This window comes from Plecotus auritus (genome assembly GCF_963455305.1).
Source record: "Plecotus auritus genome assembly, chromosome: 1".
Lineage (NCBI taxonomy): Eukaryota > Metazoa > Chordata > Mammalia > Chiroptera > Vespertilionidae > Plecotus > Plecotus auritus.
The window spans coordinates 35,342,897-35,367,559 of record NC_137770.1 but is presented as its reverse complement, the minus strand read 5'-3'; the positions used below and the strand labels follow the sequence as shown (position 1 = coordinate 35,367,559).

Here is a 24,663-nt window from a genome sequence, read left to right as displayed (position 1 = left end):
TGACATAAGGAGGGTACTTTCCTGTCAGTCACACCTGGAATAGGTCATTGGCCAGAATGGGTGTGGCCACTGCAAGGGCAAGAAATTTGGAATATTTTATCCCCTAAACAAAGAAGTTCTCTCTCTTTGTTCTCTTGGGACTCTCTTGCGGCAGGGGGAGGGGGCGGGGGGGGGGGCCCGCTTGGCTCACCTGCATTTGCCCACATGGCCATGGGGACCCCACACACAATGAACTAATGGACTGAAACTAGCCTGATGCTGAACTGGACCCGGCTGCAACATGGAAAGGAAACTCTGCTCTACTAAAACCCCAATTATACTTCTTCCAGGACTGGATTAAGGGAAATGGGACTTAAAACCCAGGGATGTAATTCCATGCAAATAAACATCACTCATCTTCACATGCAAGTCTCAGAAAATTCTTTTTCTCCAGATATCATAAGGACCCCAACCCTGGCAGTCAGTGGGAAAATGATACCCCAGCTTCTCCCAATAACAATCTCATTTGAAAAATTTGGACTTGGTTCAGCCCATTCACTCTTACTGCAGCCCAAGGATGTCTTTCATTTGGAAATCATGCTGTCATCTTGGTTTAGAATATACATGGATGAGGCATATGATTATCCTCACTGCCCAAAGAGATGTTGGCATGGAGAAATGTGAAGGCTCCGAATTAAAGCTGTGCTTATGGACTCTCCTCTTCTCTTCTCCCCTAGTTACTGTGACCGTGGGAGACAAGCAACACTTGCTCGGACTGTATGACACGGCAGGACAGGTATATTTTTATTATCTTGATTTATTATTATCTTGATTTATTTTTATTATATTGGTTCATTCAATAGATGTTACCTCTTATCATTGGGGGCAAATTTATTACCTACCTAAATAACAACCAAAGCATATTCTTAATATCTTAAAAATATTTATAATTACGAAGAACTAAGCCATTACATGATTCAAGATGTTAATAGGCAAATAATAATTCATTCATTGATTGATGACTGACAATAATCAAAATAATGTATTTGGCCAAGACTCTCAAGTTCTTCCTACCCGTATCAATTCCAGATCTGGGATTACTGAGTCAATTTCAAGTTTAAGTTTCACCCATTATATTTTTGCATTATATTCTTTTCCCACCCTTTATTTGAATTGCCTAATGAGCTGTGAAAAGGTTCGGATAGGGGATAGTGAGTGAGGGGTAGGAAGAAGACAGAGTAAGTGCTGGGAGAAAGAAAAGCCAGAACTAGATGTTTGCCAAAAGTGAATAACTGAATAACTGAAAGTTGACTCTCAATTCTCTAAGATTTTTGAAATATTCCCACTCTGTCAGATATGTTTCTTCAAATTGGAAAACCTGGCCAACCGTTAACGTAAAGCAATGGTCGGCAAACTGCGGCTCGTGAGCCGCGGTTTGCTGCTGTGTTGACTAACGAGTTTGCTGACCACTGGGTTAAGCAATTGATAGCTGTGGGCCAATTTCTTTGATAGAGCTTTTGTTACCATATGTCTTGGATCCATTTATTAAGGTCAAAATCAGTGGGTTGTTTAGTTTTACATCTTAAGTCCTTTGGAGTGAACATCTGACCATGCTCTTTCCCACTGTGAGTTTCCTGGTAATTGTTATTTATAGTTATACATTTGTCTAGGCCTTCCCCCCCCCCACCCAGTTATCTGGTTATATGTCTTTCTGCTCAACTTGAAAGCTCTTTACTAGAAAAAAAATAGTAAATGGAATTATATTTGGGATTTCTGTATGCATTTGCAAGGACCACTGTATAAATGTCAAAGGCTAATGTTGGGCAGGTCTAGGAAATGGGGGACCTAGAAAATCTAGCTCTAGACTCAAGGCTTCTAAGAGCATCCAGTTTCCCCTCATCAGCAGAGGGCTATTTGGGCCATGTACTCTCAGGAAGTGGGAACTCACAGTAATACCAAGACACAGAACTAGGACAGGATACCCCCAGATGCCCAATATGGGAAAATCGGTTCGTCCCCTCTGAGCTAAGTACAGGGGCCTCAGTGCAGCTCATACTTGGCTACTCCTCCACCAGAAAGCATTCCAGCAAGAAGGGTACACTGCTCTTTGGTCTGGAGTTGCCAAACTCAATCACATAATCATTGGGGTGTCCCCCTTCATCAGGGACTCACAGCCTTAAAGAAAGAGGAGTTTACACCCTTCTCCCCTATAGTCAGATTTTATAGATAATAAATCCAGTTTGAAAAGTTCTATACAGCAAGAATTATTGCCTGACTCTGAAACCTCTGTTTCCCGTGCCTTCTGAAAAGTTCTCTGTGCCCCTCATGCCCTCCCTTTTGTATAGCAGTCCATGCAATTATTAGCTTCTGTGCATTAATTGTCCCCAGAACAACCTTCCCAGGCCTCTATTTAATTTCAAATTCAATAAAATGGTTTAAAAGCTCGTGTGAAGTTCAATTCTTCTCTCCCACTGCTCTGTCCTTTTTAGAAAAAAAAAAATTTAGACAATACTACTATAGGAGTTGAAGCTCTAAGGCAGTACAAAAATATCTTTAAACACCAAATTGAAGAAAGCAGAATGACCTAAACCTCTGACACAGGGGAAAGTGATGAGCACGGATAAAATATAACAACAAATGGTTTTAGGTATTTCTTCAACTTAACTTTCACTTTAATGTTTTCCAGCAGCTACTTTGAAAGCTCGGAGGTAGACAAGGCTCATAGGGGAACATAAAACACGAGGAAAAAGAATCAGAACATGTCTTACATTTTCCTCTAGGCCTCACATTCTATGGTTAGGAACTTTAAAACATGACTCCAAGAGCCCTGGCTGAGTGGTTCAGTTGGTTGGGCGTCATCCTGTGCATCACAAGGCTGTGGGATCTGTTTCCAATCAGGGCATTTGCAAGGACCTAGGCTGTGGGTGTGATCCCAACAGGGGTGCGTGCGAGAGGCAACCAATTAATGTCCTTCTCTCTCTCCCTTCCTCTCTTTTGAAAATCAATGGAAAATATCCCCAGGTGATTCATGTGCACACTAAAATTTGAGAAGCACTCCTCTGGAAGTCATTGGTGGTTGAGGCATGGTCCCTAGTGTTAGGAAGAGGTGGTGAAAAATATTACCTGAGTTGATTCCCATGGTTCTATGACACTGCCAATCAGTCTTTATAACAAATTTAATTTAGAAGCATTGTCCCAAAATTTCCACTCCCTGCCTCAGATAGAGTAGTCACCCTCCTCAGTTATATTCTAATAATGTTGCTGCAGTCATGTGGTTAAGGAACATCTATAACAAACTCAAAAATACTCATTTGGCCAGAGTTGCTAGTAAGAAAGAGCCGTGATCTCAAACTTGATTCCTTTTTGAACCACAAAAAGGAAATGTCTCTGAGCCTGGCTATAGAGTTCCCAGCAAGATGGCATGCTGTGCATAATTTTATTTCATGAATAAACCAAGGAGCAGCGTCCCTCATCTTTGCTTGAGCTAACTCTGGGTCAGAATTAATGAAACCAACCTCAAAAAGCACATGTTCTGAAAGGTAAATTGATAGGAACTCATTATTTCTACCCTCAAAGTTACCCCTGAACAAATATTTTGACCTGGTTTCCACCACTTGGCCGCATTTCGTTGGCCTTGGGCACAACTGAGACCTTAACCCAGCCCTGACAAGCCAGCCAAGCATTTGCTTTACAAAGACAGTTCATAATGAAGTCACACACATACACTGCCAGCACATGGCAGCTGCTGTTAGGCATTAGCTCTCTCCCCAAAGCCTGAAACAAACTAATATTTGGACTTGGAGTAGAGCCTTTTACAAACAGTTTTCAGAACTCTGCTTCGTCTGTTAGAATTCCAAATATTAGGTTAGGCCAGGGATGTTCAACCCTTTTCATCTCATAAGCTAATTACCAGAATTCTGCGGCACACCGAAGACTATATTATACTTTTTGCCGATCTGACAAAAAATAGGTGTGATTTTGATTCAGCTACACTGGACAGCTATTGTTGTGTTGGCTTTTATCGCTTTTTTATTTGACAATCTAAGGGATGTCAGTACCCCTGACTAACTAGTCAGGTATTGCATGTTTTAAAAATATTTGCGGCATACCAGTTGAAAATCACTGGGTTAGACAATGAAATGAGGGCTGTTTCTCAGGGTGACTCTGCACGTTGCCCCTCAGCTCACACTGGGGAGGCAATAAGGCCAGGCCTGAGAGCCAGATCCCTCTAGGTCAGTGGTCGGCAAACTCATTAGTCAACAGAGCCAAATATCAACAGTACAATGATTGAAATTTCTTTGGAGAGCCAAATTTTTTAAACTTAAACTTCTTCTAACGCCACTTCTTCAAAATAGACTCGCCCAGGCCGTGGTATTTTGTGGAAGAGCCACACTCAAGGGGCCAAAGAGCCGCATGTGGCTCGCGAGCTGCAGTTTGCCGACCACTGCCCTAGGTCTTGCCGCCTCATCCTGTCCAGCACATGCCCCTTAGGAGTGTATTTCTGAGCGTCTCTCTGAAAGGGATCTTTAGAGTTCAGGTCTTTGGCTCAGCTTCAAAGAATCTGAGAGCCAACTTTTCCATGACGTGCTTGCAGGCCAGTTGTTTAGAGTGCATCGTGAGAGACCAATGGAGAGCAGGATGCTGGGGTGGGGACGCTGGAGCAACGCCTGGCCCTTCACAGGCTGAGGAATGCCAAGCCAGGAGAGGGGTCTTTCCCAGGTCATGGCTCTGCGCCCAGCGTCCTCCCACCCCCTTCCCACCACCCAGAGTGGAGCCAGCCATGGTACTAAGACATCTTGCCTCCTTCTCTGAGTAGGCCCGGGCTTACGTATGGGCAAAGCGCTGCTCACATTGAGGCCTCTCGGACCAAACTCCAGGATGGACATATCTCAAGGCAACATCTGCAAAAGTGGCTGTTAGTGGCGCTGCCAGGGAGGAACAAGAATCTTTTGGTGTCAGGAGTCTGGTTCTCATGCAAGCCCCGCAGGATCGGCATGTGGGCAAGCACAGAATGGGTGTGTCACTGAGAAACGCAGCCCACGGCAGCTTATCCGTCACCAGTGACCACGGGCGCGTGGGAGCAGGAAGGCCGTCAGCTGCACGCCTCAGCCAGGGCTGCACCAGCCCTGATTTCTGAAGCCCCCTTTCCCCAATGGGCTGCAGAGACATGGGACAGGCTGGGGGGCAAGTACAGCTGGGGTTCATTAATGGCAACCCAGGGTCTACTTGGAAAGACGTCAGTCTTCCCCTTCACTGTTGGCTCACCCAGTGGGGCCATCTGGAGAACAGAACCTGGCACCAATCCTCCATGGAAAATTTGCCTAAAACCTCAAAATAATTGTTTTTCCTCAATGAGTAACTCACCCTTTCTTGATCACACGCATCTTACTGTGGTTTTAGAAGTGTGCAAATTGGGGGTTAGATAGCAAGTTTCCCCACATGACAAGTAACCTTAGGACATGATCTTACTTCCCCCCAATTTTTGGAAAATGAATCTGTAGAGACATTGAATCAGAGTTTCGACCAGAGCATGTAAACATTTGGGTCTCGTTACTACTCTGTTTAGAAAAAGCTCATTTCAGATTCAGTCCTGCTATCCAATGAGGATAAGGACACTGCAGCGATCATCGGCATGGGATGCAGGATGGACTCTTGGCTACTAAAGAGCTTACTACATTCAGGGCTCTGTTCTAAGTGGTCTACAAATATTAACACATTTTATACCCATCAGAGTCCTATGAGGCCAACACTATTGCCAACCATTTTATAGATGAAGAAACGGAGGCAGAGAGAACTTACCCAAGATTACTCAGTAGTCACCGGCAGGGTGCGATTTGAACCCAGAGAATGTGCCTCCCTAGCCCATGCTCTTAAGTGCTGTGCTACACGCCCGCCCTAGGTATGTTGCCCAGATTTTGCAAGCCAAGCCTGACAGCTATGAGTGTGTTTATGGGATAATATGAAAATGAGACTTGTGCTGAAAATCTGGGATAAATGTCACTAAACGCAAGAAGACTTGGAAGCAGACTCCTACTTCCAACTGACTGGGGGATAAGAGAGGTGGAAGGAATGTGCGATGCACTGTCCTTGCCACTCCCAGTGTGGGCCCTGGACCAGCAGGGTCAGTGTGACCTAGAAAGTGGTTAGAAATGCAAACTCTGGGGTTTCATCCCAGACCTGCTGCTGAATAAGAATCTGCACTTTAACAAGATCCCGGGGGATTCAAATGCACATAAAGTCTGGGGAGGGCTGGTATAATGGCTTCACTCACCACCTGTACCATTTGATGCTAAGGCGGTCCCTGAACTTTTCTAATACTCACCCATAGTCCTCCCAGAACACCAGGCGTGCCTTCAAACCACTCTCCTGCCTTTGGGGTGAAGTTAGGTGGGAAGTACAAAGCCTACCTTGCCCCAAATCTCTCCCTAACATCCCTTTCCCCCAATTTCCCACCCCTACCCTCACCCCAGCCTCTTTGTTCACTTTAACCCTCCAAAGCCCCATCTGAGTTGTTCTTTTAGATTAAAACACTGTCCCTTCAAGAAGCACTCAAGCACTGGTCTTCCACTCTTACCAGTAATTTCAAATACCAGCTAGACTTTACCCACTCCTCTCAGCCCCTTCACACCATCTCAACCTCCAATCCAGGCTCACAATGTACGCCATCACAGATAAAAATAAAAATCACTTCAGTTATCAGCTGGTACACATTCAAATCCCTCGACCTCCCACTGCCCTGCTCTCAGTCCCAGGAGATGCTCCCTGTTGTTAACCCCCAGCCCCTGCCACATTTCACAGCTCTGGCCAGTGGCAATTGGGGGCTGAAAGAGCCCCGGTGGCCCAGGTGTGAGGCTTCTTTAAAGCTATGTTTGCTCTGTCTAGGCTTGGGTTTCTTAAACTACAAAATTGGCTGAGGGGAAAGGGAAGCATGGTAACCTGTGTTTCTGAAACGTGATGCCACAGAGTCACCTGGAGGGCACACAGAGACACACAGGGTGCAGCACCCGCTCCCCCAGAGCCTCAGCTCCGGCAGGGATGGCTGGGGCCTGGAGTGGACATGCCTACCACGCTCCCAAGTGATGCCAATGCTGCTGGTCGGGGACCATGCTTTTGGGAGCCATGGTTCTGACGGTCAGATCATTCTGTCAAATCAAGATTCTCATTATTCTATGATCGTAGAGCTAACAAAGAACAAGAAATACTTCACCCTGGGGGGATGAGGACAAATATGTGATACCTTAATCAATAAAGAATTTTTTTAAAAAAGAAAAGAAAAAGAAATACTTCACCCGTCTCACTTCCACATAAATTGAATTGTTTCCCGTATTTTCCTTTCTTTCCCCCAACTGGATTGACAATTCTTATTCACTTTCTATAGTTCATATAGCATCCTTAACAGTGACAGACGTTCAGGAGGCAATTAATACATCTTTTTAAAGGGAATAACCCAGCAAGACTAACGTTTCCACAGAAGAGAGATCAGAATACAGAGCAGGATAAGGTCCAATGAAGGACACGGTCAGAAGCCCCTCAGCTGGAGGGACTCATTTGATAGCTTCTGGGTAGAAAGTTAAATAAACATGATCCTTTCCGACTACCCTTTATTTGCTCCTACCTCATCTAGCTGTGACATTCCTCCCAGTTGTGTTTTGTTTTTTGGCTTTGAGGTTTTAAACATACAGTGTTTGCTGCCATCTGGTGGTATTTTCTGTTAGATGCAGGCCATGAAGTAGATAACTATATATACCCTGTGGTCTCTACGTTTCTTAGCTCCCTGGGTAAAGCATGAGTCTATATTAAGATTCCTGGGTAACTGAATTTTCAAGAAAATGTTTAGTCTGCCCCTTAAAATTCTGAAGGAAATAGTGTAGTCACGATTAAGAGCTAGAGTTGGATTCAGGCTAAATATCCCATCCTGATATTTAATAGTTCTGTGTCATTTGTTGATTACTGAACTTCTCTCAACCTTAACTTCCTCTTCTATGAAATGTGGACATTGATGGTACGATCTTTCCAGTGGTGATGATTCGACAGGATAATGCATGTAAGTGCTTGAAACAATGCCTGGCCCTTAAGAACGAGTCCTTGATATACATATGGTTGATGGTGAAGATGATGATGATGATGTAATTAACTGTTCTCAACTCCAGACCAAGGAAGTCCAAATGCCCAGATATGCAAGCCAGATATTCTGATTTTTTTAATATTTTATTGATTTTTTTACAAAGAGGAAGGGAGAGGGATAGAGAGTTAGAAACATCGATGAGAGAGAAACATTGATCATCTGCCTCCTGCACACCCCCTACTGGAGATGTGCCTGCAACCAAGGTACATGTCCTTGACCGGAATCGAACCTGGGACCCTTCAGTCCCCAGGCCGACGCTCTATCCAGTCAGCCAAACCGGCTAGGGCCAGATATTCTGATTTAATTGGCCCCAGAGTAGGAGAGTGGGTAAGGGCAGGTAGTTGCTAACAGGGCATCACGATGGTCTTAAAACTCCCCAGGTGATTCTATGGCAGTAAGGGACCCCTGGAAAAGCCATGTGTTCCTTTGCAGGTCACTGAAGACCAATGTCATCTTACCAGTCAACAGCATTTATGGAATTTTTGCCATGAACAGAGCACAAGTGGGGCATGAGGAAAAAATCAACAAGGTCCTGCTCCATTTATGACACCCCGGGTGTGAGGAATAAGTGAAAAGGGCAGGTGGTTTCATAAACAGTTGTCAGTTGTGGCCTGGAAGGAGCATTCTTAGTGTGTGGGCCTCTTACCAGAGCATATTCTGGGGAGAAAACAACTAAACTGGCATTTTATTTATTAGGCCACCCTATGATAGACTTAGAAACAAATCCCAAATTCTGAGCTCTAAACCTTCACACAGCATAATTCTTCAACTCTTTGTTTTGCATTTCAGTTAGCTTTTCTAAGTTAAATTTAAATGCAACTTTTAAAAAGTGTATAAGGAGAGAGTTTCTGTGCCTTGGCCAATGGCCCACTAACTTTAAAACATATTCAGTACAACACAGTTCCAATGTGACAGTATTGCAATAATCCTTATTGAAGTATGCGCGTTAAATGGGTGAACTTTATGGTATGTAAATTATCTCACTTAAGCTGTTAAAAATATTTTTTAAAGTTCATCTTAAAAGGGAGCAATTTATCATTTCCATACACAACAAAAAGGTGTTTCCTAACTGATGGCTCCTTTATTTCTAGTAACATAAGGAAGCACCAGATTCCGGGGCAGGGGACAGAACGGGGTCTGTGGAATCTTGCCTGTGTCAGGATTCCACTGCACCAAACGGGACCCACCTCACCAGGCTGTACAACATCTCTGCTCTTCCCACAGGAGGACTACAACCAGCTGAGGCCTCTCTCCTACCCCAACACGGATGTGTTTTTGATCTGCTTCTCAGTTGTAAATCCTGCCTCTTACCACAATGTCCAAGAGGAATGGGTCCCAGAGCTGAAGGACTGCATGCCTCATGTGCCTTACGTCCTCATCGGGACCCAGGTTAAATAAAAGGCGGCGATGGCAGGGCGGGTTGGGCGGGTGGGAGGTGGCAAAAAAGGGAAGGCCCTTTGGGGATCTCTTGAACATCCTTTTTCTACCAAACACTGTAGAAGAGGATCGCGGCGAGATCAATCCTAGAACAGCCCAGCCGTTCTTACGGTCTGCGTAATTATTTAGCCATAGTTGAAAAGAATAGAGCTCTTTAATTCGAAACAGAAAGTTTTAATGTGACCTTTAAAAATGAATCACTTGGCTTTTTATTCTTAAATAACCAAGTAATTTTTGAAATTGGCACCCTTCTCCTGCCCTGAGCCAGAAAACTGAAGAGGAAATGTCAATTACACTTACCAGCTGATATTTTGTATATCTAAATTCCATGATTGTTTGAAAGTCACAAAATAGGTGTGAATATCAAAGTAACCCCAGCAATCAGAACGGTCATATTACGACAGGAACGCCTTGGTGACACTCCTGCCAACAGGTTCACTCTTCCCTCTTACCTGTAAGCCCCTGGGTCTTCCAGATCTTAGGACAAAGTGAAGACAGATATTCCTGATAAAGAAAACTGCGACTGTGAACGCGTTTAAAGTGTTTTGAAAGTAATGGAGTTCCTCTGCTTGGATTTCCAACAGTAATTGCACAAAGGTGTTAAATATTGTTCCAACTTTTTATAGTTTTAAATAGATTTTGTTCTTTGTGTTAAACCAAAGTACTAGCCCCAAGATACAGAAAGGAAAAGTGCTGAAGGGCATGGGCCCACGTTCACACCCATTCATGTATGCATGGGTTCTCATACACAGTGAGATTTTATAGCAACTAAAATATTTAATTAAATTATAAAACCTAACCAAACATACATGCTACTTTCAGAGTCGTTTTGCCTTTGAAAAGATGAATGCTTATTCCTTGAGCAAACACACCCTTTGGAAATTTCTCCTTAGGACTTTCCTTCAGAGCCCGCAGCATATTTGTTAGAATATCCTCCCAGTGGGCAAACCCTCATCCCTATGAGGGGGGGGAGATTTGGTTTTAAAAAGCCAACATATATCTCTTTTGCCAGGAAATAAACTATTAAAAATGAATAATATAGTGTGGGATCAACTAAGCATCACTGTAAATTATCTTGTATGTCCTATCAGAATGCTCTAGAAATAAATAGAAAATTTCAAAAACATCTGAGACAGCCACCGAATCGTCGGAGAAAGTCCTCAGCCCCCGGGTAACTGCTTTGAAGGGGAGAGGACAGGGAAAGCCTGGTGCGTACATTGACAAGGAAGTTGCTGTAATGTTTAGACCTAATATGGGCATGTGTGTGTGCTTCCTTAAAGAAAATGTATCCACTTCATAGATGTCAAGGGGGGAGGGGAGGGATCTATGATGTCGCAGTTTAAAGTACCTGGTCATGCCTGAGAAGAAGAAGGAGTTTATCACATGTGTGTTTTTTGCCAGATTGATCTCCGGGATGACCCCAAAACCTTGGCCCGTTTGCTGTATATGAAAGAGAAACCTCTCACTTACGAGCACGGCGTGAAGCTTGCAAAGGCGGTAGGGTCAGGTTTGAATTTCGTTTTAAATGTACGCCGAGAAGAGTTTGCTGTACACTTTGGAAGGCATGCGCTTCGTAGGCTTTTGCGCTTACAGTGCACTGTGTTCAGAACCTCCTCTCGGCTTCCTCTTCTCCCCTCTGTTCCAGTCAGGCCAGAAGGGACCATTTGGTGGGCATTCTTGTCAGCCAGCATTGTCTGTTTTTCATTAAGGAAAGAAACTTGGTGAATTTCAAACAGCTGAGGCACTTAGCATGTGATTTAGCAACCTCTAGAATATCCATTTGCCATATTTAGTATGAATAAAGAAAGTCATTAGATATGTATTTGTAAATCCCACTGCTTATTCTCGGTGTAACTCATTTAAATGACCCCATAAAAAGCATTTTGTGGTTTTCTTGGGAGAAACTTAGGTAAAGCATCTGGCAGGGTTACGTGTGTTCAGTATTTCTCACCACATAATGCACAGCCACTTAGAGAGGCTGGCTTGTGTCACAAACAGCATCTAGTGGAGTAAAAGAGACCAAAAGGTAACTAGTTGGAGCGTCCAAGCTGCAGATAATAGCAATTTGCTCACAGCTGGATTGTTTTCTCAGACCTTTCTTCACTCTTAACATGAATAGTGATTTGGGGAGTTGAGGGCGGGGGGGAATACTTTAAAAAGTATTTGCCAGACACCAAATCTTTGTCTCCCGATTAACCACTGAGATGTGTGCAAAAACAGACACTAAAATAGGCAAAAGGATTATAAATCATTTTTCATAACCTGAATCCACCCTTCGTTAATGTAGCCACAAACCCATCAACCCAGGCCAGCGGTTTCAGAAATTTATTTTATTTTCTGAAGAAACTAACCCTGCCAAATGCATGCCCCAAGCAGAGTGAGGAGTCACCCTTTTAAACTGATGAAGGATGAATTAACTACAAATACTTCATTAACAAAGGCATATGCAGTCCTCTTACTAAAACTTTCTTAGAGGTACCAAAACTAATCACGATACACTTGAGTAGAAATCAGTTCAATAACAATATGTTTTTATGGGTGTGATGCAAGAGAATATCTCACAAATACTTGAGAGGCTGAATGCTTCCTACTTCTGTGAATGGTAATGTCAGAACTACCCGTGTGAGCCTTTCTCGCAGTTCTTAGTACACTCTGCACTTCACAAGCTGTCTCATGTCAGCCTCAGGATAACTCTTCCAAGTAGACAGGGTTTGTCCCATCTTACAGATGAAGAAACAGAGTCTTAGGAAGACAAACATGTTTGATTTACACAGCTGATAATAACATCAACAATTCTATTCCAGCTCTGTGGACGTCACACCTGCACACCTGACCATTGTGTAAACTGTCTCCTTCAACCATTTACTTTTCCTCCTGTAAAATAGGTACATACGTCTATAGGTTCTTCTACCTTTTCCTCAAACATTAAGCTTAAATGACCTTACGAAGGTGCATAAATATATACCTCCACCAATAGTTGTATGTGATTCCCAGCTACACATTTTTCACAACAAGGTCCCCGAGGCTCAGCACCAGCGGGTTTTTTTCAAGGAGCGCAGTTTCTGTATCCCTTGCTTTAGGCCTCTCTCCCGCCATCATCAGCATCCTAGCCTGACTTCTCATTTGGGAAGTTGTTTTTTTTTCCTCTGAAAAGAAGTCGTTCCAGAGCCTCCCATCTCATTTCATACTTATTTTCGGAACAATGGCTGAGTTCACCACTTTATTGCCTTTTGCCAGCTTCTCCTAGCAACTGCTCTCAGATATAGAGAGAATCCTGTTTAGCTTACAAAATCCAATTTAGAAGAAAATCAAGCAAGAGTTTAACTTGTTTCATCACAATTCATGTAATTATAGTGATGCTTTAAGTTTCTCTGCTCCCTCACTTTCCTGTCAAGCAGTTTATAATAACCTCTGGCATCACCGAGTGTGCGCAGTGTGCTAGGCCTGGTGCCAACGCTTTACATGCCTTGTCTTCATTAATCCTCACAGCAACCCCCTGACGTGTGTATATTATTATCTCCACTTTCCTAGAGAAAACTGGGACTCAGAGTAGTTAAAGCCACACCACTAGAAGGTGGCAGAGCTGAGATATGAAAGTGGGCTTTAACCACCACTAAGTTCCTCTGCCCCCTCCTCTAATCTGAAAACAAACCCTTAGGTTTGGGGCTTCTTTTCCCTTTTATATATTGGCCCCCTTTACCCTTTACTACCCTCCACCCCTTTCCCCCTGGTAACCACCATACTCTTGTGTGTGTCTATGAGTTTCATATCCCACAATGAGTGAAATCATATGGTTCTTAGCTTTTTCTGTCTGACATTTACTTAGCATAATATTCTCAAGGTCTATCCATGTTGTCACAAATGGCAGAATTCCATCTTTTCTTATGGCTGAGTAGTACTCCATAATGTATATACTAGAGGCCTGATGCACCAAGTTTGTGCAAGAGTAGGCCTTCCTTCCCCTGGCTGCTAGCACCAGCTTCCCTCTGGCACCCGGTACCTGGGCTTCCCTCGAAGCCCCGGCTTTGTCCGGAAGGTCGTCCAGAAGGATGTCCGGTCTAATTAGCAAATTATGCTTTTATTATTATAGATACCACATCTTCTTTATCTAATCCTCTATCAAAGAACACTTTGGTTTTCTCCATGTCTTGGCCACCATGAATAATGTTGCAGTTGACATAGGGATGCATATATCTTTGCAAATAACTGTTTTTGAGGTTTTTTTGTTAGATACCCAGAAGCAGGATTGCTGGTCATATGGTAACTCTATTCTTAATTTTTTTAGGAACTGCCATACTGTTTTCCATAGTGGTGTACCAGTCTACATTCCCACCACCAGTGAGTGAGGGTTCCTTTTTCTCCACAACCTCTCCAACACTTGTTATTACCTATCTTGTTGATAATGGCCATTCTAGCAGGTTCTCATTGTAGTTTTGATTTGCATTTCCCTAATAGCTAGTGAAGTTGAACACCTTTTAATATATCTGTTGGCCATTTGTATGTCTTCTTGGGGGAAGTGTCTATTCATATCCTCTGCCCATTTTTTTAAAATTGGATTGTTTGTTTGGTGTTGAGTTGTATGAGTTCTTTATATATTTTGGATATTAACCCCTTGTCGAAGCTGCTGTTTGCAAATATCCTCTCTGATTCAGTTGGTTGCCTTTTTGTTTTACTGGTGGTTTCTTTTGCAGAAGCGTTTTAGATTAATATAGTCCATTCATTTACTTTTGCCTTTACTTCCCCGTCTTTGGGGTCAAATTCATAAAATGTTCTCTATGACCAAGGTCCAAAGTTTAGTACCTATGTTTTCTTCTATGTAATTTATTGTTTCAGATCTTATATTTAGATCTTTGTTCCATTTTGAATTAATTTTTGTACCTGGGGACAAACTGTAATAGTTTCTTTCTTTTGCATTTGGCTTTCCAATTTTCCCAGCACCTTTTATTGAAGAGACTTTCTTTTCTCCATTGTGTGTTTTTGGCTCCTTTGTCAAAAATTATTTTCTCCTATATGTGTGGTTTTATTTCTGAGCTCTCAATTCTGTTCCATTGGTCTGTGTGTCTGTTTTTCTGCCAATACCATGCTGTTTAATTATCGTAGCTCTGTAGAATAATTTGGAGTCAGGTAGTGTGATACCTCCAGCTTCGTTCCTTTTTCTCAGAATTGCTTTGGCTCTTTGGGGTATTTTGTGGTTCCATACAAATCTGCTACCAGATACAGAGAGAATCATGTTTAGCTTACAAGATCCAATTTAGAAGAAAACCAAACAAGAGCTTAACTGGTTTCATCACAATTCATGTAATTATAGAGATGCTTTAAGTCTCTCGGCTCCCTCACTTTCCTGTCAAGCAGTTTATAATAACATCTGGCATTTACGGAGTGTGCGCAGTGTGCTAGGCCTGGTGCCAACACTTTACATGCCATGTCTTCATTAATCCTCATAGCAACCCCTTGAGGTATGTATATTACTATCTCCACTTTCCTAGAGAAAACTGGGACTCAGAGTAGTTAAAGCCACACCACTGGAAGGTGGCAGGGTTGAGATATGAAAGTGGGCTTTAACCATAACGTTCCTTTGCCCCCTCCCCTAATCTGAAAAGAAATCCTTAGATTCAGAGCTTCTTTTTATATGCTAAAGGCCCATATTTTTTAAAAATATGTTTTTATTTATTTTTTTTAGAGAGAGTAAGGGAGAGGGATAGAGAGATAGAAACATTGATGAGAGAAATATCATCGATTGGCTACCGCCTGCATGCCCCCTTCCAATTATTGATCCTGCAACCCGGGCATGTGCCATGACCAGGAATCAAACCACAATCTCTTGATTCCTGGGTCAATGCTCAACCACTGAGCCACACCAGCCAGACTTAAGGCCCGTATTTTAATGTGCATATTCTCCCCATACCTAAACACTTTGCAAGTTGAGATTTTTCATATCCTATTCCTTTTGTTTAGTATTTTTCACTTTCCAAAGCATTTTTCATCTACCATCTCTTATTGCTCTCAATAGCATTTTATTTTTAAAGGACATCTTTGCATCATATATATTTCTAAATTTTTATACTTCAAAGTCAATCACGTTTACATAAGTACTTTCTATCAATTTATAATAAATATTCATTGTTATCCCTGTACTTGTTCGATCCTCCTTCTTCTTTTCATCATTGCATTTTTTCATCTTCAGCCTACTTTTCCCATTCTTTGCTCATTGGTGTATGCCCACATTGCTAGATATATTCAACAATAATTGACTGAATATCCAATATGTGCCAGGAGCTTTGCCACACTTTAGCTCTAAGATTATAATTCTCTGTGCGTCTTTTTCCCAATTCTACCTGATACAACCTAAACATGATTTTCTAAGCTCAGTCGTCCTAAGGTATTTCTTACTAAAACACTTACCACTTTTCCTTTTTCTGTCTTTGGCCTCTTTTTCCCCTTTCCTGCAATTTTCTTCACCTTGTGCCTATATATTGTTGTTCTCTTTGTTTCAGCACTGTTGCTTGCTGGGTTTATAATAGGCACTGGGTGGGGAGGGGAGCATGGTTAAAGCAGCAAAATTGCTGCAAAAATCCTGTCATCGATGTTCAGCCACGATCATCAACTGCAGGCTTTACTACTCTCCCCCTGATGGCAAAAGTCACTGCTACCCTCCGTGGTTGGTTTTGTATACCAACCATGTCCTCTTTCTCCTGTTGTCATTGAAGCCTGTCACTTCATCGCTGAGCTGTGCATTACAGAGATGAGAGAGATAGCCCCTGCCCTCAAAAGGCCCATAGGCCAGAAGAGCAGAGAGACAGGCAAACAAAAGCATGCCAACTGAATAAATACAACACATGTACCGGAGAAAAGGGAGTAACGGACACATTCAGGGGAGAAGAATTCAGAGAAAAAGTTTTGGAGCAGTTGGTATCTGAGCCAGGCTTAAAGGATAAGGATATTTGTCAGGTGGACAAAGATAGGAGACTGAGGAGAAAATTTTCAAATAGGGGGACCAGTACGTGCAAAAGCATCCTTTAAAGCCTAAGGAGCACATTGGCAAGTGATGGGCCAAATTTCACCTATAAATCTTTTGATCAGTCCACACAGATATTTTTAATGTCATTTAGTGGCCAACGTTGAACAATTTGAAAACTTTACATAAATATACGCATTTCTGGCTTCTAAAAAAAATCAGGTCTGTCCAAAGTAGCCAGCATTTCCAGATCAACTACAAGTTTTAAACAGTGTTTTAGACAAGATGCGAGTCTTCAGTTTGCCACAATCCCTACCACTGCATATTACCTACACTCAAGCAATGCACTCACATTATCCACCCTTGAGTTGGCAATCTCTTCTCTATAGTGTAAAAAAAAAAATCAATAGCAGATTCACTGAGCTTACAAACGCTTTTCCTCTTTCAGCATTTTGGTTATAATGCTGATTTGTGGAGATGGATTTTCTCACACAAGCCATTCGGTTCTTTTTCTGTTTCTTGGCGCTCAAGTTGCCCTCTCTGTGTATCATTTCTAATTCTTAAATAAGAAATAAAGAACCTCCCTGCTATTAGCCATTTCTTTAGATTACAGCTTACTCTGTTTATTCCACTAACCTCTCCTCTCCTTTTATAGGAAACGCCTTACTTTTCCTTTCCTTCTCTATTTGTTCATTACTTGTGCTCTTTCAGCCACATCTTTACGTTGGCTAGACACAGCCCAGCAGAGTGGTTAAGACTCTGGCTCTGGAGACAAACAAACTCAAACCTCCATCATTATCTCAGTTTTGAGGCCTGACGGAGGTTCCCTAACCTCTCTGGGCATGTTTTCTGAGCTGCAAATGAGGATGGTGATAGATTTACTTCATGAGGTTCTTGTGGACGATTAAATTAGCTAATTTAACACAAGGTCTGGCTCAGCAAAGTGTTGTTGAATCTGTGTTCCCTCTCAGACATGTCTACAGCTGGGAAAACCTCTTTGCCTCTTTTCCTTCCAGTCACACCCTTATTCTGTACCCTGTCGCACCTCAGCAAGGACAGCCTGGAAGGAGGACTGTTTTCTTCCGTTTGATTAGTCATTGTGGGTTTGTTTATTTCTTTTCAATTTCTTCTTATCAGATACTTTAAGTTCTGCATACCTCTGATAAATGTCCCAGCTTTGAGACAATGAATCTCAGCTATTTTAAAGTTATTAGAAAAGTTTTTGCTCAGTTTACATTCCTAAATCTCTTTTATTTTCTTGAAAAGAAATCCTCTTGGTGAGGCATGTTCCAGATTGCTAGGATGTGTATCTAAACAAGGGTCTGCAAATCCTGAGCTCTTATAGGTTGGTTCTAAATACCTGTCTGTGTAGGTCACGTTGCTCCAAGAAGCAGAGGCCGTAGCTGTAGAGAAGCAATATTTGCCCTGACCAGTGTGACTCATTAGTTGGGCATCGTCCTGTGCACCAAAAGGTTGCTGGTTTGATTCCCAGTCAGGGCACATGCCCAGGTTGTGGGCTCCATCACAAGTAGGGGTCATGCAGGAGGCAGCTGACAGGTGTCTCATTCTCACATCCATGTTTCTCTTTCTCCCTCTTTCTTCTTTTCTCTCTGAAAATCAATAAAAATATTTTTTGAGAAGAAAAGCAATATTTCCTTGAGACAGTATCAGTATTCCATTTCACATCTCTGAGGGTGCAAATGATGTGCTTTTGTTTTAGTTGGGGTGGGGGTGTTTGTTTTTTTGTTTGTTAGCAATCCCTATAACTTGGCTCTGCCTTTTCCCTGCACCAGGAAGCATTCTTCCCTCTGACCCTCAGAGCACTTGACACGTGGTTAACAGTACTCACCTCATAACTGGGTTCTGTTTCTCACACACAGTTCCCAAATCACCCCCCTAATCTCCTTGCTACTCTTCCTGGGTCTATGAGTACAAAATAATGTTACAGTAACCCAGTGACACAGTAATTCCTTGATCTACTATTTCATTATCTTCAGAAATGTGTGAATTGGAAAAGACAAGTTTGGGCTCCTCCAGCACCATCAAAAGGCAAATTGTGACACACTCAGCAGCACCGTGCAGGGAGGACAAGGAGAGAGTGCCCTGGCCCATCTTGTAGGACCAGACAGCCCAGAACCCCATGTGTAGGCTGAGCTCAGTCCAGCTCTCCTATAATTTCCAGAGTCTGCTGAGGCTCATGATCATTAGTGGGGAGGTGTTCCAGAGAGAATGGCCCCACGGCACCTTCTGGGCATTTTTTCAGGATGACTGACAAGAGCTAGCACACTTCAAGCAGTCATTCGGTTGACACGTTCACTAGGGTAGTGTGCTTTTCACAGGTGTTTATATCGAGCACTGGACACAATCCCAAAATGTGACAAATGACATTTCATGGCACTGTTAAGAAAATTTTCCCTACCTTTTATCCCTCTCTTGAAACTGTTTTTCGTTATTAAAAAAACAAAAGTTTTGTTCTAACTCAGAGGTCAAGCCATGGTCAAATGAAAGCCATAGAATCGATCTTCAAGATCCAATAACTTTTCTTTGGGTATTCTCCTTTGGCTCAGACAGTAACCATTCTTTACACACACACACACAAAGTGGATAATATCTGAACCCAATCAGAACAATTTTATTTCACGCTTAGTTTTATATCTGTGGGCTTTCGAGTGAGTGCACAACCTCACTTCTTTGATTGTCTACTTGACCAGCTTCTGGCTGAGTGATAAGGGTCACAATTTCTGTCCTGGAACAAGGCAAAGAACACACAGAAAAGAGACCCAGATTCTGGGTCTAGCTCTTTCGCTTTCTGTTTGGGTGTCCTTAAACAATTCATGTTACCTTCTGGAGCTGTTCCCACTCTGTTCTAAGCTAAGCCATAAATTTCTTTGGTCCACGCATTACAAACTGGCTGGCTGCTGCCAAAGATATCCCACATCAGCGTTTTGCTTGACCCACAGAGCATTTTGAAAATTGGTAAACATTAACTAAAAATCCAAATGTCCAACTCCTCTTGAAAAATACAAAGCTGAGCAACAGTGAACCAACATTCCTGCATGGCAACATTGCCTAAAGTTGAGTAATACTGCCAACTCTAGAGGTGGTGTGCACTTCACAGCCCACCACAATCCCCACCATTCCCTATCGTCTGGCACCAGCCCTGCTTTATCATTGGCATAAGCTACTGGCCCTAATAGACATGTGGTTTTGCTACCCTGGTTGAGTCATTTATCTGCTCTGGTTTCTAGGATCTCACCATTCAGCCACCCTCTTCTAAACCTGCTTTAATTCTTCAGTTATTCTTGTAATGTGAAGCATGTAATAGAATCATTTCTCTATATGTCCTTAATATTAAAAGGCCCTCATCAAACTGTTGGCTCATACTGAGGTTGTGAGAACTTAAAACTCTGGGTCACCTTCTCATGAATTATCTCATGAAGTTGACTGTAAAACATGGTCTGCTTTGCCCTACAGTTTTTCTAATGACAATCTATAGTTCTGGCCTGAGTTTTTATATTTCTCACAAGAGGCCCAGTGCATGGATTCATGCATCAGTGGGGTCCCTTGGCCTGGCCTGCTCCCTCTTGCAATCCGGGACCTCTCGGGGGATGTTGGACTGCTGGTTTCAGCCCGATCCCCACAGGCCATGCCGAGGGACCCCACTGGTGCACACATCTGTGCACCAGACCTCTAGTATGCATATAAGATCTTTGGTTAATCTCTTCCCACCCTCGCGCCTCCCCCCTTCCCTCTGAGATTCATCAGTCTGTTCCATGTTTCCATGCCTGTGTGTTAAGTGTCTGGTGGTCATTGCGGTCCAACGGTCACTTAGGCTTTTATATATATAGATAGGGATTTTGTGATTATCAAGTATACCATAGTATGAAGTCATTAAAAGCTTTGAAATAAAGCTCTAAGCAAGCACAAACTATTTTATCTATAAATATGCATAGACTATCTACTGACAAGGAGGTTGGCTCTGTCAATAAGTGCATTTTATGATTTTTATTTTTTCATGCTTTGGGTTTTTTAACTGCTTAAAAATATGCCTTTTAAAGTATCTTAAAACCAAATAATAATAATATCAATTAGATATTACCTTGCTGAGTGATACCCTATCAGAAGTGCATTGTATTCAAGAATGACCTGTAAAACCACAGACCCACTCTCTTCTCATGTTTTATCAATCAAGTTGACACTTTGCCTTACCATGTACAAAAGGTGATAAATATATTTCACTTGTACCAAATTTATACATTCTGGGTACAAATGAGAGTATGTTCACACCTGTTGTTCACAAAATATACTGAGACCATAATACAATCCTCTATTTTCATAATTTTATATAAGGAATAAATGGTTATGGATGACTTTCAGAATGCATTGCTTACCAAAAGTGATTCATAACCATGTATTGTTAATGGTAGAAAGTAAAAAATATAAACATACAAAAAATCAGGATAGCAGAGGCAAAGTGAAATGCAAAAGAAAACAAAACAGTCTGCCCTAGCTGATTGGCTCAGTGGATGGAGCATTGGCCTATGGGCGGACTGAAAGGTTCAGGGTTCGATTCCAGTCAAGGGCATGTTCAAGGGCATGTATGTGGGTTGCAGGCTTAATTCCCGGCCCTAGTTGGTGTGTGTGTGGGAGGCAACCAATCAATGTGATGTGTCTCTCTCATGTAGATGTTTCTCTCTGTCTCTCCCTCTCCCACTCTCTCCAAAAATCAATGGAAACATATCCTTGGGTGAGGATTAACAAACAAACAAAAATCCAAACCCCCGCTGCAGAGGAACCAGCTGCAGCAGCCCTTGGCTGGGCAGAGGGCTGACCCCGCGGTGCCTTTCTGTTTCTCCTCTCATGCCTGTCTCTCTTGTTTGTTTAAGATCGGAGCACAGTGCTACTTGGAATGCTCGGCCCTGACTCAGAAAGGTCTCAAGGCAGTGTTCGATGAAGCCATCTTCACCATTTTCCACCCCAAGAAAAAGAAACGCTGCTCCGGGTGTCACCGCTGCTGTTCGATTATCTGAGGTGGTGTAACCCACCCCCACCCTATTTAAGGGCCAGAAGGGCAGCCCGCCTCTGCGACCAAGCTCAAGCCCCTGAGGAGGGCGGACTGAGAGGAAGTCCCTGCACCCGCAGGCTTCTGCGCCCTGAGCCCTCCCACGCACAGCCACTAGCCAGCCCACTGCCACGTCCTCCCTGCCAGCCACAGCGCCCACACTGCGCACAGTAGCGAATGCGGAGCCGGGTTCAGCCAGCGCCGCTGCTGCTGACAGCGTGGAAGCAAAGTCCAAGACTGTCTTGCATCTCCCCCTCCCGTGAACGTGCAGCTGATGGGAAATCATCACAGGAAAACCCAAAGAGACACTTGGTTCCTGTCCTGGTGGCCTTACGCAATGTCTTTTACAAAACATGGGAGTGCAGTACTGACCTCTTTTACTGCATCGGCTATTCTACCTGTGTAGCTTACCGTCATTGGTATTATTTTAAGAAATTTACTCATTTGCCAGTGTACTCGGGCCTTACAAATCCATACCAAATTAGCCTAAAGACAAAGTATTTTGTATTCATGTCCATCTTCAGCCTGTTTCTACCAAAGCTATTAGAACCAACTTGGACCTCTGAATGCCTGACCATACGAAGATACAAGAAAACCTTTCTGAGTGAAAACTTTTGGAAATTTCAGGGCCATGATTTTGGAGCCTGGTTGAATGAATTGTTGCCAGTTACATTTTTGCCAAAGATTCACCCTGGAAATGCTTATGTTGATAGGTAGCCTTATTTTCTCCAAAGATTCACCCTGGAAATGCTTATGTTGATAGGTAGCCTTATTAGGAATGAACTGTGTTTTTCAAAGTAGTATTTTTGCTTTTCAATCAAATTGATTGGGGGGAGAATATGGCAGACTTATCACATGAAATACTCTTTATTCAGCAAAGTGGACTTTCCTGCTCCCTCCCTTCCCCATTGCATTCCCTTTACCTCCTTTGCTTTCACACTTTCTCCCATGCCCAATAATAACCGGATCTAAACGAAGGGTCTGGCCATGGGGCGTGAAAAAGTAAGCGTTAAAAGTCCCCAAAAATTAAGCAAAGGGCCTTAATTTTTCCTATTGTTTTAACTGAAAGTACAGGTCTTCCCCCCCTCCCCCACCCCGCAATCTGTGCTTTCCCTTTCTGCCATTTCAATTACCATGGTTAATTGCCATCTGAAAATATTAAATGAAAAATTCCAGAAACAAACAATTCATAAGTTTAAAATTTCATGCTGTTTTGAGTAGTGAGATAAAATCTCGAACCATCCACTCGGTCCCACTCAGAACATGAATCATCCCTTTGTCCAGCGTACCTATCTCAGTTATCACTTAGTACCCATCTCAGTTATCAGATCAACTACCATGACAGAGCAGTTTTTGTGTTCAAGTGATCCTTATTTTACTTAATTATGGCCCCAAAGCGCAAGAGTAGTGACGTTGGCAATTTGAATATGCCAAAGAGAAGCTGTAAAGTGCTTCCTTTAAGTGAAAAGGGATGTGTGTACTAGTATAGGAAAAAAACATAGCATATGTATAGGATTTGGTTTCAGGCATCCACTCGGGGTCTTGGAACATGTACCTCACAGATAAGGGGGGACAACTGTACTTCTCAGCTTGCCCCTTGTAAGCTCCCATTCTATTTAAATGTCATTTTCCAAGTATAACTGGTACTAAAATATTGCCTCTCCCTATTTCCTACACTCATTGTCCCAAATGTGTATTTAGGGGCTAGATCTGTGAGGACCAAGCTCTGCTTTTCAAAATAATGTGTCCATAGAACAGGGACTTTGGCCTTGGGGAAGTAAAAACCCCCAAAAAGGATTAGTGTTCTTTCTGTATGACTCTCCCAAACATCCAGGGATCTTTTATCACAGAGTTCGTTACTTCTTAGCTTTTAATTACAGACTGCAAAGGCTTCTAATTAGTCTCATTTGCTTACAATTACCCTAGAAACACCCAGGTAGGCACTTTATTTTTTATTTCAATTGCATAAGCAAAGTGCCTCTTTGCAGCATGAAATTACACCACTTTTAGTTTAAGAATTTCCAGATTGACACTCCTTCCATTAGGAAAATCCAGTCTTTCTAGCCCCTACAGGAAGCACATAAACACAGGAGCTTATGGTGTGGGGCTTTTCTGTTAAGCCCTCCCATGACACCCCCTCAGTGTTTTGGATTTTTTGGGGTTTTTTTTACAATTTCTGAAATGTGTTTTCCCTTCTTCCACATTTCAAATTCTATATCCCTTCTCCCCCATCTAGTTGCTCAACATTCTCTTAAATACACACACACACCCCAACCTAAAAGAAAACGAAAGTTTTGTGTTCTTGACAAGAACACAAGGACTTTCTACCTTTGTAAGAAATCAACCATGTATAAACTTAACTCTACTGAAGTTATAAATTCATCCTTTACAAACAATAATGAGCATTTAGCCCTGTAATAAATGAAGTGCCATTAGCCAGTTTTGTTACATTATTGCATAGTTACATCTTATGAGAGGGCCTCTCCTCACCTTTCACCGATATGAATGAAAAATTGAGAGCAGTATGTTTGCGCAGCCAAGGAGAATTATCCAGATGTGTACACTTGACAGGCAAATGGTTCCCAGGCCATTCCCTCCCTCATGGGCAACAGGGATTACCTCGGCCATAGGGGGGAGATCACACTCGCTCTCTCCTGGAACCAGAACCTGGAGGGACTGTTAGGTGTGGGTGAGACATAGGCTCCTAGAGGTCTTATGAGCTAATGATTGAATAAAATAATGAAGAACAAAGCAATCTAAATGAGTTATTATCATTACACCAATTACCCATTTATCCCGTTTCATGGCAAGATGTAGTTCATTTCATGAAAAAGTATTTTCTGCCAGAAGATTGAATACAGTTATATCCTAAAACCAATGATAAGAAGAGGCATAGAAATCTGAAGAGGTGTCCTTTCATATTCTATATCATTTTCCAAAGTCAAGAAGGGACAACCCATCTCCATTTGCTGGTAGAAATTAACTTTTCAGAGCTAGAAGAGGTCTCAGAAACTATAGTCCAATCCCCTCATTGTACAGATGAGGAAACTTAAGCCTAGACTGGTTAAAGAAGACATTTTGTAACAGAGCTGGTACAGCTCTCAG

General features: G+C 42.5%; 1 protein-coding gene across 1 annotated transcript in view; it reads left to right on the top strand.

The window, feature by feature from the left end:
* RHOJ (ras homolog family member J) overlaps positions 1 to 24,311 on the top strand; it is an 84,203-nt gene extending 59,892 nt beyond the window's left edge. The window contains exons 2-5 of the mRNA XM_080659794.1: positions 717 to 775; positions 9,329 to 9,493; positions 10,943 to 11,038; positions 21,383 to 24,311. Coding sequence (XP_080515920.1) covers positions 717 to 775; positions 9,329 to 9,493; positions 10,943 to 11,038; positions 21,383 to 21,526 — 464 coding nt within the window. The 3' untranslated portion in view covers positions 21,527 to 24,311. The remainder of the gene's footprint in view (positions 1 to 716; positions 776 to 9,328; positions 9,494 to 10,942; positions 11,039 to 21,382) is intronic.
* The last annotated feature ends 352 nt before the right edge of the window (positions 24,312 to 24,663 follow it).